The following is an 18542-nucleotide window of genomic DNA, read 5'->3' as shown; positions in this document are numbered from 1 at the left end:
GTCATCATCCTCTCCATCATCATCTCCACCCAATTATCTCCCCACCCACGTCATCTGCCTGTAAACAAAGGCTTGGAAGCTTCTATTGGAAGCTTCTATTAAAGCTTCCATAAGCCTTATTCACCCGTGCCTTCCCGGGTTCCTTAAAACCGTGACTACAAGACCCAAATTCCTACGCGGAAGAGGAGAATCTCGGACAGTAGTACCCTCGAAGTGCATAAGGGATCCAAGGAAGATTCGCTGCGTCGAAATCTACCACATCAATGAATCGGGCTAAGTGATAAAGGACGGATTAAATCAATAATGGACTCATGGCATTCGCTCATGCATGGAGTTCTTTTATCAAAGTTTGAATGCGTCTTCATTAAGAATATTATAGCTTTGATTTTGTTGCATTAAATGTAGGGTTTATAAGAATAGTTCCGAATGTAAATCAACGTCGCATAAGGCAAGGAAGAGAAGAGATCACTATAGATCCTATAGTTGCAAAAAGGTCCATGGTCTTGAATTTGCATATTCGCATGGAATGATGCATCTCACCTATCTTGCAGTTATTTACGTCTTTTAGGGAAAGTATTTGCATCTTTAAAGGGAAGATCATCTTTACTCATGGGTTGGTTAGATCAACTAAGTAATTCACGTAAAATTGAATAGCTTACATGAGAATCATAAAGGTATGATTAGTTAGCATATGACGGTCACCTCAATATGCTAGGTAGGGTTAAGCTATGATAAAATTCTACCTAGTATCGCACTTGGGTTGCCGACTTAATACTTCCGATCTCAAAGGTCCTACCCATATTTACGAAATGTTAGGATTATTTAAACACTGTGCAAGAATGATCTAGGGTTCTCACCCTAAGGCCAGTTGACCAAATGCTAGATTTCCACACAAGGGATCTAGGAACCCTAGGGCCAAAACGTTTATTGGCCTAATAGGGTTAGGTTTTGGATTGGGTCAAGAGGACTCCCAAGCCCTTATCTTGATCAAAGGTATTCTTGATCAAGGAAGACCATATGAAGGAAGATATAATCCCACAAGTCAAATAATGGCACCTATCTCATGCTACGAGCTGCAATGCCGTACCATCTTGTGTCTAAATCATAAAATAGTATTGCTACTCCTTAGACCAAGTTTGGCGAGTTCTAATTGCAAGTCAAATTTCCTAAGAATTGAGAAGTCGTCCCGCTTCAACACTCTCCCTTGAAGACTGATTTGTCAAGCCATGGTAGCAATGAATTGCCAAGGAAAGCAATTGACCAACTAAGTTAGGGCGATGAGGTTGCCCAAGATTTATTAATTTAAGGATACCTAAGGTAGTGACGATTTGTGTCAACAGGGTATAAGCCCTAACCCGATGAAAAAGGGGTATACAAGCAACTCAGCTTACGAAACCCTTGGGATCTTGCCAAGTCGCGATTGATCCCGGATCGAATGCTAGATGTATTCGGAGAGAAGGATTCACACCTTACTAGTTGGCCATACAAACGACCACTGGAATGTTCTTGATTATACACTTAGGTGCACTGTTTGTAATTCTTTGCTCAAAGAACTAATTCAGGAAAAACATCTAATGCTTCAGATTAAAAGCCTGGAGGGAAAGGCAGTATCAGTTACCTCTGACTGTCTGCCTTGACCCTATCCAAGGGGGTTGTTAGCTGCGCCGGGTACGTGGATCGAACCCCCGCAAGAGGTCTCTCCATGGGTGCTACTTGGAGCAGGAGGATGCTTGGGTGCCAGGAGAGGCTTTGGCCGTAAATCCCTTGCCTCCAAATCCTGCACAAGAGGCCGACATGACTCGAGATGGGATCTCGAGGCCCGCATACTAGTCAACAGGTAGAACCTGGAATAGCGATCCCTATGGATTGCTGGAATAGCCTTCGGGCGGATTATATGATGTATTCCAAAGACTGATAAATAAAGATCAAATGTTAAAAAGGAACTTGCTTGATATTTTTTTTCTATGTCAGTGCCTAAGTTACGTGAAGGAACCAGTGATTAATTGGTTAATTAAGGTAGTTGTTTTTGCTTGTCAAACTAAATGTGGTAGATAATTAGATAACTAAAGCAACCCAAGGAAAGTGCGGTGGACGTGACCCTAGGTCCGTCCTACGGAAGGGTGGTCCTGGTTGGCCGAGAACTTTTCTCAAAGGAAATTGACAACAAGGCAACAATGACCTAGAACCCATAGAGCTAGAGTCCCGATTTATGTTGTTTTAGGGGAACGAAATGGGACTATGCCTTACGGGCAAAGAGTCAAGCTTCGCATCCCTCTCGTTTCCCATTCTCCTTGAACCAAGTGCAGTATAAACCCCCTTCAACCCTGATGTTTCTGCACAAAGTAGTTCGTCTGGGGCTCGATGCTAGCTACCTTCTAGGAACTTGACCATTAGGAAAACCCTGATTTAGGTCGCTCCTAAGTGGGAAAGGCCGGAATGCTTCCGCTTCGTAGCAAACTCGGGAAGACTAGATCGCAAAACCCGTGACATTCCTTGGGAGTGCCGGGCGGCGCTTTCTAGACTCTCTTCCCGATGGGCTGTTAAGACGTGTCCTATAAGTAGACAGGGAGACACGTTACAGTTGGTATTAGAGCGAACCAACGGGATCTAATATTTACAAGGAAACTTAATGAGGGGAAATGGAAAAATGTTGCCGTTAAGAACATTTTCTTACTTACTTATGGATGCTAGCCTGCAGAGTCGCGAAGCATGGAACAAATTCTTGGTGCTCCAGTTTTTGTTTATGATTGCAATGCGTGCTTCGGATTATCGACGGAGGCTAGGCATGATGAATATTCTTGACCGTATTTACAATCCTTCACCCCTATATATGGAACGGAGATGGACAGGTGAATCAGAAATATATTACATAGCAGCCCACCGACTTGCGTACCTTCAGACCAACTTGAAGAGAATCAAGTGAATGGAGGATTTAAAGATCGTGAAGCTGTTCATTTTTGTCGAGGCTCAAGCAAACGCAACCCTACATGTCGGTGGTCGAAAGGTCAAGCAGAACAAGTATGTATACGCGGAAGTGACTCGAATAATCTCTACCGATAGAATCAAGGTGCTGGGACGTTATGAGAGGAATGGGTATCAAAGGAAAGGATACCCCAAGCTTCCTATGACCTATCGATTCCTGAAAATCCATGACCCCATTCCATATTATTACTCAGTTCCCGTAGCCGAATGTAACACAATCTTATTTTTCCCAAATTAATGCGCAACCTCAAGTGCAGATTCCTAGTCTGGCCCCTGCACTAAATATGACTGTAATTCAAGAGAAGAAGTTCCTTCTCAAACAAATCAAGCCACCTGAATTCCATGGTAAGGGAAGGACCGTCCAAACTGACACCGAGGTCTAGATCAAATCCATGGAGGATTACTTCAAAACAGCAGGAATTGCACCCGCCAACCAAGCAATGCTCGCCAAATTGAAGCTTACCGGCAAAGCAAGACTTTGGTGGAAACAATGGTGCAGAGACCAAGGGATCTCGGAAGGGTCAGTTACTTGGGAGAAGCTTAAAAAAGTTGTGCGAGGGAGATATCTACCACCTGCCTACCACACACAGAAGATGAACGAATTCTATGAATTAAAGCAGCTTGGACTATCCCTGGATGCATACTATTCAAAATTCATCTCTCTCTTAAAGTACGCGCCACAAATGGATATGACACAACAGGTGTCAAAGTTTTGCGCCGAGTTAAACCCACCCATAAACACCCGCTTGGAATCAATGCGCCCAACGGATCTACAAGACATGCTCATTCGAGCTGCACCGATAATACGAGAGGTGTATACCAAGCCAAGAAATAACAGGACTTGGTCTTACAGGGATCAGAACAAGGGAGTGTATAGGTCTTAGGCCAAGAGAACGCAGGGACAAAATCATGGACAAAGGAAGAAAGCTAGGGCCAACACTGTCAATAACTTCATTCCTACCCAAGGTAATGGCTGCAATCTCCATTGCTTCCATTGCAACGAGCTTGGTCACTTTAAAAGGCAATGTCCCAAGCTTAGCAGAGGACAACGTCAAGGGCCATTCCAAGGAGCCGCCCATGGACCCACCGCCAGGGCCAGAGGGAGAACCGCCAGTGTTGCCAACAAGGAGTTGGGTGACGAAGAAGATCCAACCATGGAAGCAGACATTGAGAAGGCAACGGTTCATGCCGCTCTTCATAAGAAAGGCCCGAATCACCAATTCTCAGTGATTCAAACCCCTTTGGATTACCAAGGTAAAAGCTTCAAAACCTTGATTGATTGTGGCAGTACACATTCCTTCATTTCACCAGTTTGTGCAAAAAGATTAGGAATAGCCACAAAAGATGCACCTACCTTACTTATGGAATTAGCAAATGGTCGAGAGGTCTCTTGTACCAAGCAAACTGCTAAGGGGAAATTCCTACTGGGTGGAAAGTCAACTTCGGTCAGATTCAGGGTAATGAACCTAGGGGTCCACGAATGTTTGCTCGATATGGATTGGCTAATACCCAATGATGCCCACATTCACTATGGAAAGGGCCAAGTTTCCTTTTGAAATTCTGAAGGGGAACTAGTCACAACTCAAGAAGAGGTTGGTAAGCCAAAAATTCAATTGGCAAAAGCAACACGGATAATAAAAGGAGTTAAAAAGGGGCTACCTGTCTATTTGATTAAACTAAATAAGCTAGATTAGAATCAATAATTTAGGGAAGAACCTTTATGGTTAAAGGAATACGTAGATGTATTTTCTGAAGAGCTGACGAAACTTCCTCCTCAAAGGGAAGTCAATCATGAAATCAAGCTAACGGCAGGAGCTGCACCAATCGCAAAGAGACCATATAGGATGTCCATCCCGAAATCGATTGAGCTAAAAGAGCAACTCAATCAACTGTTAGACCAAGGCTACATCCATCCTAGCAGTTCACCATGGGGAGCTCCATTGCTGTTCTAGAAGAAGAAAGATGGAACGCTGGTTATGCATTGACTACAGAGGGTTAAATCAATCGACCATTAAAAACAAATACCCCATTCCAAGGATAGATAAACTTCTTGACCGTCTTCAAGGTGCGAAGATCTTCTCTAAGATAGATCTCAGGTCTGGATATTATCATAATAAGGATCAAGGAAAAAGATATCCCAAAGACAGCATTCAACACGAGGTATGGACACTTTGAATTCCTGGTCATGTCATTCGGGCTGACAAATGCTCCTACTACCTTCAACAGACTAATGCAGGATATCTTTAGGCCCTATCTTGATGACTTCATACTCGTCTTCTTTGACGATACCCTAGTCTACTCTAAGCAGGAAGAAGATCATGAACCCCAGCTTCGCATTGTCCTTGAAACAATGAGGGTACACAAGCTTTATGCTAAGAAGAAGAACTGTGCATTTTTCAAGCGACAGATTGAATATATGGGATTCATTGTATTAGCGAAAGGAATTTCAGTAGATTCGGCCAAGGTCAGAGACGTTTTGGAGTGGCCAACACCAACTTCTATCAAAGAAATACGTAATTGATAGGATGGTACAGGGTCTTTATCAAAAACTATGCTTTGATTGCAGCACCTCTGACCGATCTACTAAAGAAGCAAGTATCAATTGTATAGTCACCTGCTGAACAGTCCAGCTTTGACAAACTAAAGCAAAGCTTGGTATCAGCACCCATCCTGAACCTTCCTGATCTTAATAAGGAGTTTGAAGTGATAACTGATGCTAGCACACTTGCCTTAGGATGTGTGCTTATGCAAGAAGGTCATCCCGTAGTATACTCTTCAAGAAAACTGAAGAGCCATGAAAGGAACTATGCTACCCACGATTTGGAGCTGTTGGCTGTCATCCATGCTCTCAAACTTTGGAGACACTACTTGCTAGGTAACAAATTTACCTTAGTGACGGACCACAAGAGTCTTAAATGGATATTCACCCAGAATGAGCTCAATATGAGGCAACATTGATGGATTGAAGTGCTAGAAGAATTTGATATTGAGATCAAATATCAGCCTGGAAAGGAGAATGTAGTTGCTGATGCACTCAATCGTCGCAAGGCATTTCTGAATTCTCTGATTTTGCAAGATCTCTAGCCACAGAGGTATCCATGCCAAACAACCCAATTCTTGAGCTAGACAGAGAAGAGGCATACCATGACCCAACCTATCAGAAATTGCTAAGGGAGATCCCCATCAAAGATCAAGACCCGAAGCTATAAACAAAGTACCAAGAATTCTCTATCAATAATGGACTTGTCTACTTTAGGACAAGATTATGTATTTCGGCAAGTCAATCACTCAAGCAGAAGATACTTTGGGAAGCCCATGACTCCCCTTTCTCAAGTCATCCTGGCTATGCCAAGACCCTTAACGCAGTCAGGAAGAGCTATTATTGGGATAGGCTCAAAGGTGACATTCTCAAATATGTCATGGAGTGTTGTCTTGTCAACGCATTAAGGACGAACATGTCAAAATGCCAGGGAAAATGCAACCACTTGACATTTCCCAAATGAAATGGGAATTCATTAGTATGTACTTTGTAGTTGGCCTGCCCCAAGTTCAAGGAGGATACAACTCCATTATGGTTGTGGTGGATATGCTCACCAAGGTTGCACATCTTATCCCTATCAAGACAAACTATAAAGCCTCAAACATCGCAAGGTTATTCATCAAGAAGATTCTATTGAAGCTTCCATAAGCCTTATTCACCCGTGCCTTCCCGAGTTCCTTAAAACCGTGACTGCAAGACCCAAATTCTTGTGCGAAAGAGGAGAATCTCGAACAGTAGTACCCTCAAAGTGCGTAAGGAAGCCAAGGAAGATTCGCTACGTCGAAATCTACCGCATCAATGGCTCCTAAGCAAAAGGCGAGAGGAGCACACATGGGAGCTTCCAACCCGAGTACGAGAGTAGACAACGCCCCGATAATGGATGCCCAGGTTCCAAAAATAGACCCGCATGGAAAAGTTGCATTAAGCATATTTAATTCTCGTAGGCAAGATTAAATACATTGGGAAATTTATTTGCTCGCCCAATTTACAAAATTTAGTTGCATGTCAAATATTTGCAATTGCTTGCACTTCCATGGTTAAGGGTAGTTGGAATTCTGAGCGTATGATGCATAGGTAAAAAGATGGAATTGTGCAAAGGCATCTTTGTTGCGTCGCGCATAGGATAGGGCTTATAACACATAATGCTTAGTTGTGACTCATGTATAAGATAATCGTAGACGCCCATTAAATGATGTCCGAGTAGTTGCAATGCATGGAAAGGATTTATAAACCCTGCAAATTGCATGTGATGGTTGTTACATTCTAGGTTGGGCTAAGTGATAAAGGATGGATTAAATCAATAATGGATTCATGGCATTCGCTCATGCATGGAGTTCTTTTATCAAAGTTTGAATGCGTCTTCATTAAGAATATTATAGCTTTGATTTCGTTGCATTAAATGTAGGGTTTATAAAAATAGTTCCGAATGTAAATCAACGTCGCATAAGGCAAGGAAGAGAAGAGATCACTATAGATCCTATAGTTGCAAAAAGGTCCATGGTCTTGAATTTGCATATTCGCATGGAATGATGCATCTCACCTATCTTGCAGTTATCTACATCTTTTAGGGAAAGTATTTGCATCCTTAAAGGGAAGATCATCTTTACTCATGGGTTGGTTAGATCAACTAAGTAATTCGCGTAAAATTGAATAGCTTACATGAGAATCATAAAGGTATGATTAGTTAGCATATGACGGTCACCTCAATATGCTAGGTAGGGTTAAGCTATGATAAAATTCTGCCTAGTATCGCACTTGGGTTGCCGACTTAATACTTCCGATCTCAAAGGTCCTACCCATATTTACGAAATGTTAGGATTATTTAAACACCGTGCAAGAATGATCTAGGATTCTCACCCTAAGGTCAGTTGACCAAATGCTAGATTTCCCCAAGGGATCTAGGAACTCTAGGGCCAAAACGTTTATCGACCTAATAGGGTTAGGTTTTGGATTGGGTCAAGAGGACTCCCAAGCCCTTATCTTGATCAAGGAAGACCATACAAAGGAAGATATAATCCCATAAGTCAAATATACTAGCACCTATCTCATGCTACAAGCTGCAATGCCGTACCATCTTGTGTCTAAATCAAAAAATAGTATTGCTACTCCTTAGACCAAGTTTGGCGAGTTCTAATCGCAAGTCAAATTTCCTAAGAATTGAGAAGTCGCCCCGCTTCAACACTCTCCCTTGAAGACTAATTTGTCAAGCCAGGGTAGCAATGAATTGCCAAGGAAAGCAATTGACCAACTAAGTTAGGGTGAAGAGGTTGCCCGGGATTTATTAATCTAAGGATACCTAAGGTAGTGACAATTTGGATCAACAGGGTATAAACCCTAACCCAAGGAAAAAGGGGTATACAAGCAACTCAACTTATGAAACCCTTGGAATCTTGCCAAGTCGTGATTGATCCCAGATCGAATGCTAGATGTATTCGGAGAGAAGGATTCACACCTTACTAGTTGGCCGTACAAACAACCACTGGAATGTTCTTGATTGTACACTTAGGTGCACTGTTTGTAATTCTTTTCTCAAAGAACTGATTCAAAAAAAACATCTAATGCTCCAGGTTAAAACCCTGGAGGGAGAGGCAATATCAGTTACCTCCGACTGTCTGCCTGACCCTATCCAAGGGGGTTGTTAGCCGTGCCGGGTACGTGGACCGAACCCACTGCGAGAGGTCTCTCTGTGAGTGCTACTTGGAGCAAGAGGATGCTTGGGTGTCAGGGGAGGCTCTGGCCATAAATCCCTTGTCTCCGAATCCTGCACAAAAGGCCGATGTGACTCGAGATGGGATCTCGAGGCCCGCATACTAGTCAAGGAACTTGGAATAGCGATCCCTGTGGATTGCTGGAATAGCCTTCGGGCGGATTATATGATGTATTCCAAAGACTGATAAATAAAGATCAAATGTTGAAAAGGAATTTGCTTGACATTGTTTTTCTATGTCAGTGCCTAAGTTACGTGAAGGAACCAGTGATTAATTGGTTAATTAAGAAATCTATTTTTGCTTGTCAAACTAAATGTGGTAAATAATTAGATAACTAAAGCAACCCGAGGAAAGTGTAGTGGACGTGACCCTGGGTCCGTCCTACGAAAGGGTGGTCCCGATTGGCCAGGAACTTTTCTCAAAGGAAATTGATAGCGAGGCAACAATGACCTAGAACCCATAGAGCTAGAGTCCCGATTTATGTTGTTTTAGGGGAACGGAATGGGACTATGCCTTACAGGTAGAGAGGTCGAGCTTCGCATCCCTCTCATTTCCCATTCTCCTTGAACCAAGTGCAGTATAAATCTTCTTCGACCATAATGTTTCTGCACAAAGTAGTTCGTTTGGGGCTCGGCGCTAGCTACCTTCTAGGAACTTGACCATTAGGAAAACCGTGATTTAGGTCAGTCCTAAGTGGGAACGGCCAGAATGCTTCCGCTTCGTGGCAAACTCCGGAAGACCTAGATCGCAAACCCCGTGACATTCCTTGGGAGTGCCGGGTGGTGCTTTCTAGACTCTCTTCCCGATGGGCTGCTAAGATGTATCCAACAAGTAGATAGGGGGACACGTTACATTGAATCTCTGAGATTGCTTCAATCTTCAATTCTCCACTCATTGTACCTGTGTGAGAGATAAAATGGCAAGATAGGCTCCCTACACGGGCTTTGAATCACCGAGAGGTGGGCAAAGTTTTCCTCGAGTCAATTGGTTGTACCCCGTAGGGATCTTTAATAGTGGGGGAGGGTCACATCTCTATTGTCCCATCATCTCCCCCAACATCCACCTTTTTCCTCGGTGGGAATATCAACATGGCAATAACATGCTACTCTAATCAATCAGCATGATATGCATTATTGAAATTTTCATTCAGCCTTCCATGATGTGCATGATTGATCAATGAAAATCCAAAATGAAGAAATGAGTGGTGGCTAAGGGTCTTACCAATGCAATTCAGTGACTCGCTAATTGCTAGTACTTACCCTTTACAATATTTCAATCTTGGGTCAAGAAAATCAACCAATCAAGTTAGTGTTATGCATCAAGACATTATAAATGATATCCATGATGGAATAAGATTGAATGAATGTGAAAATTCAATGTAATATGCTGCTGTGATTAATGATAAGAGCACTAATCTTTGATTTGTTGATCAATTTAGAGAATTAATTGACCAATAATCTCCCATTAATAAGTGGAAAAGCTTAAAGCAAGTGGATATTGAGAGATTTCAAAGATTAAGCAAGTGGAATACCTTGATTGAGCTTAAAGAAGATGATTGATGCAAGCTTCAGTCGAATTATTAGAAGAGCCCTCCATAATCCACCATGAATCCATCATGAAGCTTGAAGAGTCCATAATATCAATCCATATAAGCTCAAATATGATTGAATCCATAAAGAATCAATGCCCTGGTCTTACTTGAACACTTGCATGTTGAAAATTCAAGCTTCTTGAAGAAAATCCCCCAAAATAATCCTTCAATATGAGCTTCAAGAACCTCAATATGCTAAAATCATTTCAATGCCTTCAATCTTAAAGTCTATCCTGCTCCAAAATGATGGTAAAGAGGCTTTGAAGGTCCTGACAATAAAGCCAAAGATTGAAGAAATTGAAGCTTCCCGATCTGAAGATATGACTGCCTTGCTATGTATTAGGGTTTCAAACAAGAGAAATGAAGATTAGTAGCTTTCAAGGTCTTATCCCTCTACTGAGTACAATGCCAAGTAATGGTTTAGATTATAAGAAATCTAAAGGCAAGTGATTGTTGCATACTGTGGACTAGATAGAGAGCATAAATTTAGTGTGAATTTTGACAAATTTTTTGAGATGTTTTCTGATGCTTGTGCTCCATCACTACTCACACTATGGTGCTCTATTTGATGCCCAAAGGTTGAAGAATCATTGCCCCATCGTCAAATAAGATGAAAATGTCACTAGAGAGCAGGATGTTGCATTTCTTGGCAACCATCATGGAAGCTTCAGTCAAAATCTTGAAAGAGAAGGAGAAGAAAGCTCTACTCCAAAAAGGAACTAAGGTTTAAGTCTTCTCCAAGTCCAATTAGCTCATATTTTATCAAGTTACCTTCAAAATAGCCTGTAATGGATGCACAACCTGCATTTTCACCATTGTTTGGCCAAATCTCTCCAAGACCTTTGTCAGAGATCCAAAATTAGTCTCTACTTTAAGTAGAATACTTGCAAGCACTTGCCATGTGGCTCCTATTCCTGTTGTCTAAGATTTAATCAAGGAAAATTAGAGAAAATAAGACTAAAATGAGAAAATCAAATGGACCAAAGCCTATGCTCTGATACCACTTGTCAAGGAGAGAACTAAGAGGTGAGAGAAAGAAGAGAAAATGAGAGAGAAAGAAGTGACAAGGAGAGAGGAAGACTAGAAATGGAGAGAGAAAGGTAGGAAAGAAGATAGAGAAGCCATAGAAGCTATGAACAAGAAGGTAAGGTAAGAGACAGTAATGTATTAATGTTCCAAAAGATGTGAAAATTTATATGGCTCTCCCTTTTATACCTATGTCAATGTGACAATGTATTATTATCAATTCTACACTAAACATATCTTCTTCCCAACTTCTTACACTTAGATGCAAACACATGCTCGATTTGTCGACACTCAAGAAATTCCTAATGCATAAGGAAAATTCTTATACAAGCCATTAGTAATCAGCTTTAAAAATAATAAAACTTGTTAAATGTCAAGTGTTGGAACTATGTAATTTATTACTTTTATTTAATCGCACATTTCTTATGTATAAGACTCTCAATAATTAGTATCTATGACTTCTCTATCTTGAATTTCTCTTCAAAAAACTAAATTTATACTCTCTAAATGATGACCCTAGATTTATAGTGTACTTGTGCCAATTGATGTAGAGTAATATTCCAACATGCTTGACGAGGAGAAAGAAAGAGCAAGTGATGAAAAAAGAGGTATGCTACTCTAAACCTTATGGTTGTTTGTTTTCTTTTAATTAGTCACTATTTTCATCAAATGCTCAATTTTTAAGACATATGCTCAATTAATTGCTCAAGCAATCATAAATATCTCATAGAAAGAGTTTAAATGCCATTTTTCCTATGTTCTATCTTGTGCAAAAAGCCCACCCTTAAAGGAAAGAGCTTAACTTTGGGTGCTAGTCTAGTATTCTCAAATAGTTTTACTATGGTATTTAACAAATATGGGCTTCATAAGGGTTCCTATTACTCATACTCTAGCATGCCTTTTTGAATTATTATGCATTCAAATTTATGGAAATCGTGCAAATGTGCATGTTCATATCATTACTTTATGCAATCTATATTATCATATTCAAAGTTGTTATTGTAAAAGTATACAATTGTTTTGAATGCTTGAAAATGCTTACACAAGATAGATTATCAAATGACCATACTAAAGTTGTCTCTTCAATCAATCTCACAACCATCAAGATCCATGTTGGCAATCAAATGTGAATGCCACAAGCTCAACTTGTTGGTGTCATGCGATAGCAAGATAGAGTTCAAGTTTGGCGATTTGAGAAAGGTAATCTCAAGTGTGTATTGTAGGAAAGACTACTCCTCCATTGCTACATATTCTTCTCTCCCTATGCATGCGTCCATGTAGGGGAAAGGGGTAGGAGGTGACCCTCAAGCCTTGACTATGTAAAAGTCCAAGACTCACAAGATGGAAGATGGATGGAAAATGGAAGTGGAGCCATATGTTGCTCAAGTGAAGGAAAATATTGTCAATGTCAAAGTCGTCTACAAGGCCCTTTACTCCAACATGCAGAATGATTAATGGAGCCAAGAAGAAAGCCATCAAAAATTCAAGAAAAACATTCCAAAAAGTAAGTATTCCTCTACTAGTGGAAGCTATATACACTAAATATTATGAATTTTATGCTACTAGCATTTTTTTCCTACTTTATGGGAAAGATGTCAACAAATGAGGAATTTAATAGGTGGTTTATTACGATATAAAAAGCCCAGCACTCACTACAATGCTATAAGTTCATTGGAAAGGGATTATATTAGGCCCTATTGGGGAAGTTAGTTGATATTATGCATTGTTGTTACAGAGGTAACATGGTTCATGCATTCTCTTGGTCAGCAACCTTTTTACCAAATGAGATTTTACTATTAAAATGTAGTTCAATCTTAGATCATTTCTCCTAATGTACATCCAATATTTGAGAGTGAAATCAAGAGCTTTGCACCACCCCTTAGTAAAGTTATTTATGTTCCTTCTCTCTCCCTACTAACCCAAAATGTGAATCCAAAGCATGCATCCTCTAAGATCATAGAATGAAACCTTTTGAGTTCCTAGATATCCAAGATAGCAAATGCTATGGTGTTATATGTGGAGTTGGATTTTCTCAATTCTCTAGTGCATGCTATTATTTCCTATGAGTTGGGGCATTACAATGAACTATAAAAAAGTTGGCAACGAAAATAAAAGAGAAGGTGATTTGCAAAAGGAACCTAAGGATAAGAAAGAGATGGTGGTGCAAGAAAATGCCATCTAGAATCTAACTAAATAGAAGAAGCCTTATGATAGCAAGACACCCAAGAAGACTAAAAGCAACAAAACCTCTATTGCTACACTACCAATAGAGAAAATCCAGTTATTTCATTTATTGATAAGGAGGGAACTCTAAAGAAAGACAACAAACATGATAAAGAAAATAAAACAAATCACCAAAAGTTACAAAGGAGAAGACTTTCCTCAAGAAGCTCACAAGAAATGGTTAGGCTTTTGCTAATGTGTATGGTGCTTTACATGACTTGGATCTAAATGTTTGAACCAACTCTTGCAATGGACTGAGCATCAAAGAGAATCATAATCATCAATCAGAAAGGTAGATTGTTTGGTGCCAAGGAAAAGGTGCAACCGTGGAAGCAATTAGTTAGCCAAAGGAAGTCATGTGAAGTTGTCATTTAGGAAATCAATATAGGTGTGGAACTTCATATGACATGCAATGGATATTCTTATTTTGTAAGTCTTTTCACAAGACGTAAAGGGGGCCCCTTTATTTTGATCAAATCATCCCTACAACCAAAACTATGGTTTTGTGATGTGGCTAATTGCATTGTCTCAAGACTCGGGGCAAAGTATTGGTGATGGCTAAATGAAAGAGTATAGAAGGCATCTACCATCCTTTATCTGATTAGAACATGACTATTAATTAACGTGTTAGATCACACGGTGGTGCAAGCATGATTCAAGGTGAAAAGGTGGCATGGCATGCATTAAGCATTAGCAAAGGGATTAATAGTTTGGTTGATTTAACCAAGAAACCTAATCATCAATTTTTACATGGCATAATAAACAAACTAGTAAAAATTGGCCAATAGCAATGTTTAATAAGATGTATGCATTTATTGATAGGAAATGGGTATCATCTAACTTTAGATATTCTATACATGGCGAGTACAAGCTTCACACCATGTCTCGCTTTTGATTATTATGAGGATAATATGTGTTAGAATAACTTATAAAATGCCCCCCCACTTAAGTTTGACACATCCTTTTTGTCTAATAAAACATTTATGAGTGAGTTAAAAGTATTTGGAAATAAGCTAAATTTGTGCACTCTAATGCTTTCACTAGGTGGCAAGCTAGTATTGAAGCCATAACTCAGCTTTATAAACAACTTGGCCATAATAAGGTAGCAATAAGAAGAAGGACATTTAATAATTATGAGATAATGTTCTTAATTATCTACTTCTTGATCCTAATGCTACTTATCTTATATGCCTACTACAAAAAGTTGAACATCATCTTAAGAGTCAACAAATTGCTTGAGTTTTAATTGCAAAGGTTCAATTGAAGGCCATGATATGGTTATAGATTAATCTACCCCATTGATCAATCTTTCAAGGCCTAAAGACTAAGCAAAGAAGGGATACTATTGTATCTTGAGGATGAAGGTTGGCGATTGCTTAAGGAGGAGGATGAAAATCACAACAAGGTTTCTCATGCACTTGTCTTCCATTGTGGAAATACAACTTGACTTGCTAAAAGGACATGAAGAGTACTTATTTGCCTTTTTTATGTCTACAGATGCCTTTATGGAGAAGCAAGTGTCTCTATCAATAGGCACACCCTTCTTTATTGAAAAAAAACTTCTTTATTATCAAGAAAATGAAAAAGGGAAAGCAGCTAGAATGGATAGGATCCCTTTAAGGTTTCTTGACTTTATGTGATGTTTGTGAAAATGATATGCACTCCCTTTTTACATGTAGAACTAGTGGCTCAATGCTAAAGTTGAAAATAGAGCCCTAATAAAACTTAATTCTGCATTTACAGCAAAACTACCAAATCATTTTCAAATAGTAGATGTATGTGTGCCTTTTGCTATGAATTAACCCTCATCATCATCATCCATCAAGTCATTCTCATATTCAAATAGTGCATTAGATAACATATTAGCCATTGGATTATTTTTCCCTACAATATGTTGAAACTCAAGATTTAGAGACTTGATATAGGCAATACATCTAAACATCACAATATCTAAAGTAGCATAGTTTGCAATCATCCCAAGCAAAGGTAAACAATCCCTCTTAGTGATCACAAATGCACCAATCAAATACTCATTATCATATTTAAGGGTTGTGAAAACACCCAATAATTCCATCTTAACTTGTAGATATCCAATTTGTCTCTCATTCAAAACATTTGCTCCAAACCTAACCACATTTCCCTCATCTTTCTCTGTACATGCTTTAATAGGTACATTATCCAAGAATGGCATAGTCAAGTGGGGAACATAACCTCTCAACACCTTGTTCATAGCATTCATCATATGTGCCACTAAATTTGTTTCTCCTTGAGGAAGAGTACACATGTGCACTAAACCTAAGGGTGACTTCATAGTGGTAATATCTATGTTCTCTATTGCCAATTGAAATTGATCATACCCTGAATACAATTCCCCACGAGATATATTTCTCTACCAACAAATGCTTCTAAAAATTCATCAACCATAGGTCCTAGATCAACATTCTTGATGGTCACCTTACTAACTAGTTGCATATCCTAAATAAATCTCAAAGTTCTAATTTTCTTTGGTATGGTGAAGGAACTGATGAAGGCTCAAAAATATTCATTTTAATTTTCTTAAGTAAAAGAAATTCATTACAACCCATCTTCATCATCTCTTTAAGCAATTCCAAAGTAAACTTGTAACCAATTCCCTTTGGATTCTTTAAGCTTAGCTATCTAGACACTAAATCATACATTTCCTTAGTGTCTAGTGGTGGTGGCATTGCGACCAATTTAACTTTCTTGTCCACAATTTTGTACCTTGTCTCTATCACAGCTTCAAATCTTTTATTAAGACATAATCCTTCCTAGTTAACAACTCTTCCACTACCTCAAATGTATCCAATAAACAAACCTATATCGTGCTATTTTTAGACATATTCTTGGATATCTACATTGTTCAAATTTTAGCTAGTGTGTCCATGAAAATCAATCCATCTACTTGCCAAAGGTGCTCTCGTCTACTGTTGCCAATAATCCATGCTTTTTCATGTCTTTTTTAGTCTTACACATATATAGTCTTTCATCCCTATTCATAGACTCAATTCTTTGAAAACATGTAGAAATTGCTACTATAAATTTAGTAAATCCTAATGAAAAAACATTTGTGCCTACACTAGAAGGTGAGAGCTTTCTCTATGTAGCACCATTGTAGTTACTCAATTCTTTGGAAACATACAAAACTCGCTACTATAAATTTAGTAAATCCTACTAAAAAAGCATTTGTGCCTACAATAGGTGGTGAGAGCTTTCTCCACATAGCACCATTATAGTCCCTCACATTAGCACTTATTAAAGACCTAGTTCAATACACTCCTTCATGTTTGGTGGCAATAGATAGTCCCATTAGTGTGTCTCTATTTTTGGCATGATTCACACCTATAGTCAAGAACTGGGTAGCTCTCTCTTTCCATCTATACTTTGACTCATACATAAATTGGCATGTCATCTAACACTTCTATTTTTATGCTAACAATAATGATATATGGTTATCCCAAAATAATCAAATAAGTAGAAGTTAACGACATCCGTTGTTTTCATATAGACATTTGACTATTACATTGATCTCTAACCCATGGTCAATAAGTGCAATACATGGAATGCTCCCTAATCTTCACAATTGTCTCTATCATTGCTTTGGCCTAATGATTTCAAGTGTAATGACTTTCTGGGAATCAAACTCTTGAAGTTTCATTATCATGATAATGCATCTACTTCACTCCCCTATGTGTATTGCTACAATTTACTGATCTTTTAGCTAGTATATTAGCTTTTGCACCTTCAACCACCACACTTATAGCATCAACAATATCTAAAATAGCACCTATATCATCCTCATAATTTATTAGTCGTTTAGCTAGCATATTAGATTTTGCACCTTCAACCACCACATTTACACCATCAATAATATTTAAATCAATACATATATCATCCTCATAATCCGCTTGTATGCCTTACAAACCAGGCTCCTCTGCTTTCTACACCATTGCATTTGTTGGTTCCCAAAGAAACTATCATTTTCTTTTTAATGATATTGATAATTTCTTCATGAAATTCTCTTTTCACCAATTCCAAGTACTTCTCCAAAAGTAAAGTGAACCATGCTATTTAAGATGCACTATTCAAGTACTTTCTTCAAATCCATTGTAGTCTCAATATCCAACCACAATTTGTACCTTGGTCATTTTTCATTTTCTTTCCATCTTGGTTTTTCTCTTGAGATGCATCTTTCATCACATGCTTTGGAGAAGTAGGCCTAGTAGAAACCCTAGCCTAATCTAGATTTCCACGATACACTCTCTTACATTAGGGAAAAAATGGTCTCACAAATGGGTCTTTTAGCCCCCCTGCCTCTCTCCTCCTTAAAACAAGAAAAAGAGGAGAGAAGAATAGTAAAATAATCCTCTTCTCTCTCCACTTTTGCAATCTTATTTTCTCCTTTTTTTAATATTATCCACAAAGGATATACTCAAATTCCTTCTCTCTCCTCATTCAAGAAGACTTTTTCAACCAAATTTTATATTCAAAAAGGAGTCAGTTAGTGTGGTGCTTCGTTTTCAATGCAAAATGATCAGTAAAAAGATGTAATTGATTTTTTAATCGAGAACAAGGAAAATAAAATTTTGAAAGTTCCTTTTAAGATATTTTGGGGTTTTTTATATTCTAGCTTTTGGTCAAAAAACAAACCAACTGGTCAAATTTTGTGTTTTTTGGAAATTTTTTTGAAGGTAAAATAGAAATTTCTAAAATACAAAAAGTATTGGACATCCCTACTCTCTGAGCTATTTTTCCCCATATCTATACTCTCTCAGCTCTATTGTGACCTCTTCTCTGTGTTTATGCAACCTTCATTAACAAAGTGAATTACTTACACCCTCCTTTCCATTGGCACCTTTGTGTGCCTCTCTGTGCATCTTCACTCTACCTTCTGTGACAACTAAGTAGGATCCCCGTTTCTATTAATAAGTAAAATGAATACAAAAAAGAAGGA

General features: G+C 38.9%; 1 protein-coding gene across 1 annotated transcript in view; it reads left to right on the top strand.

The window, feature by feature from the left end:
- LOC148029423 (histone acetyltransferase of the MYST family 1-like) overlaps nt 1-18542 on the top strand; it is a 177313-nt gene that overhangs the window by 68337 nt on the left and 90434 nt on the right. Inside the window, exon 3 of the mRNA XM_087688561.1 lies at nt 11899-11955. Within this exon, the coding sequence (XP_087544687.1) occupies nt 11899-11955 (57 nt within the window). The remainder of the gene's footprint in view (nt 1-11898; nt 11956-18542) is intronic.

This window comes from Lygodium microphyllum, chromosome 11 (assembly GCF_053477565.2).
Source record: "Lygodium microphyllum isolate KBCC chromosome 11, Lygodium_microphyllum_v1.1.10, whole genome shotgun sequence".
In the NCBI taxonomy this organism is placed as follows: Eukaryota; Viridiplantae; Streptophyta; class Polypodiopsida; order Schizaeales; family Lygodiaceae; genus Lygodium; species Lygodium microphyllum.
The sequence above is the reverse complement of the archived record's forward strand: the minus strand, read 5'-3'. Positions and strand labels throughout refer to the sequence as shown.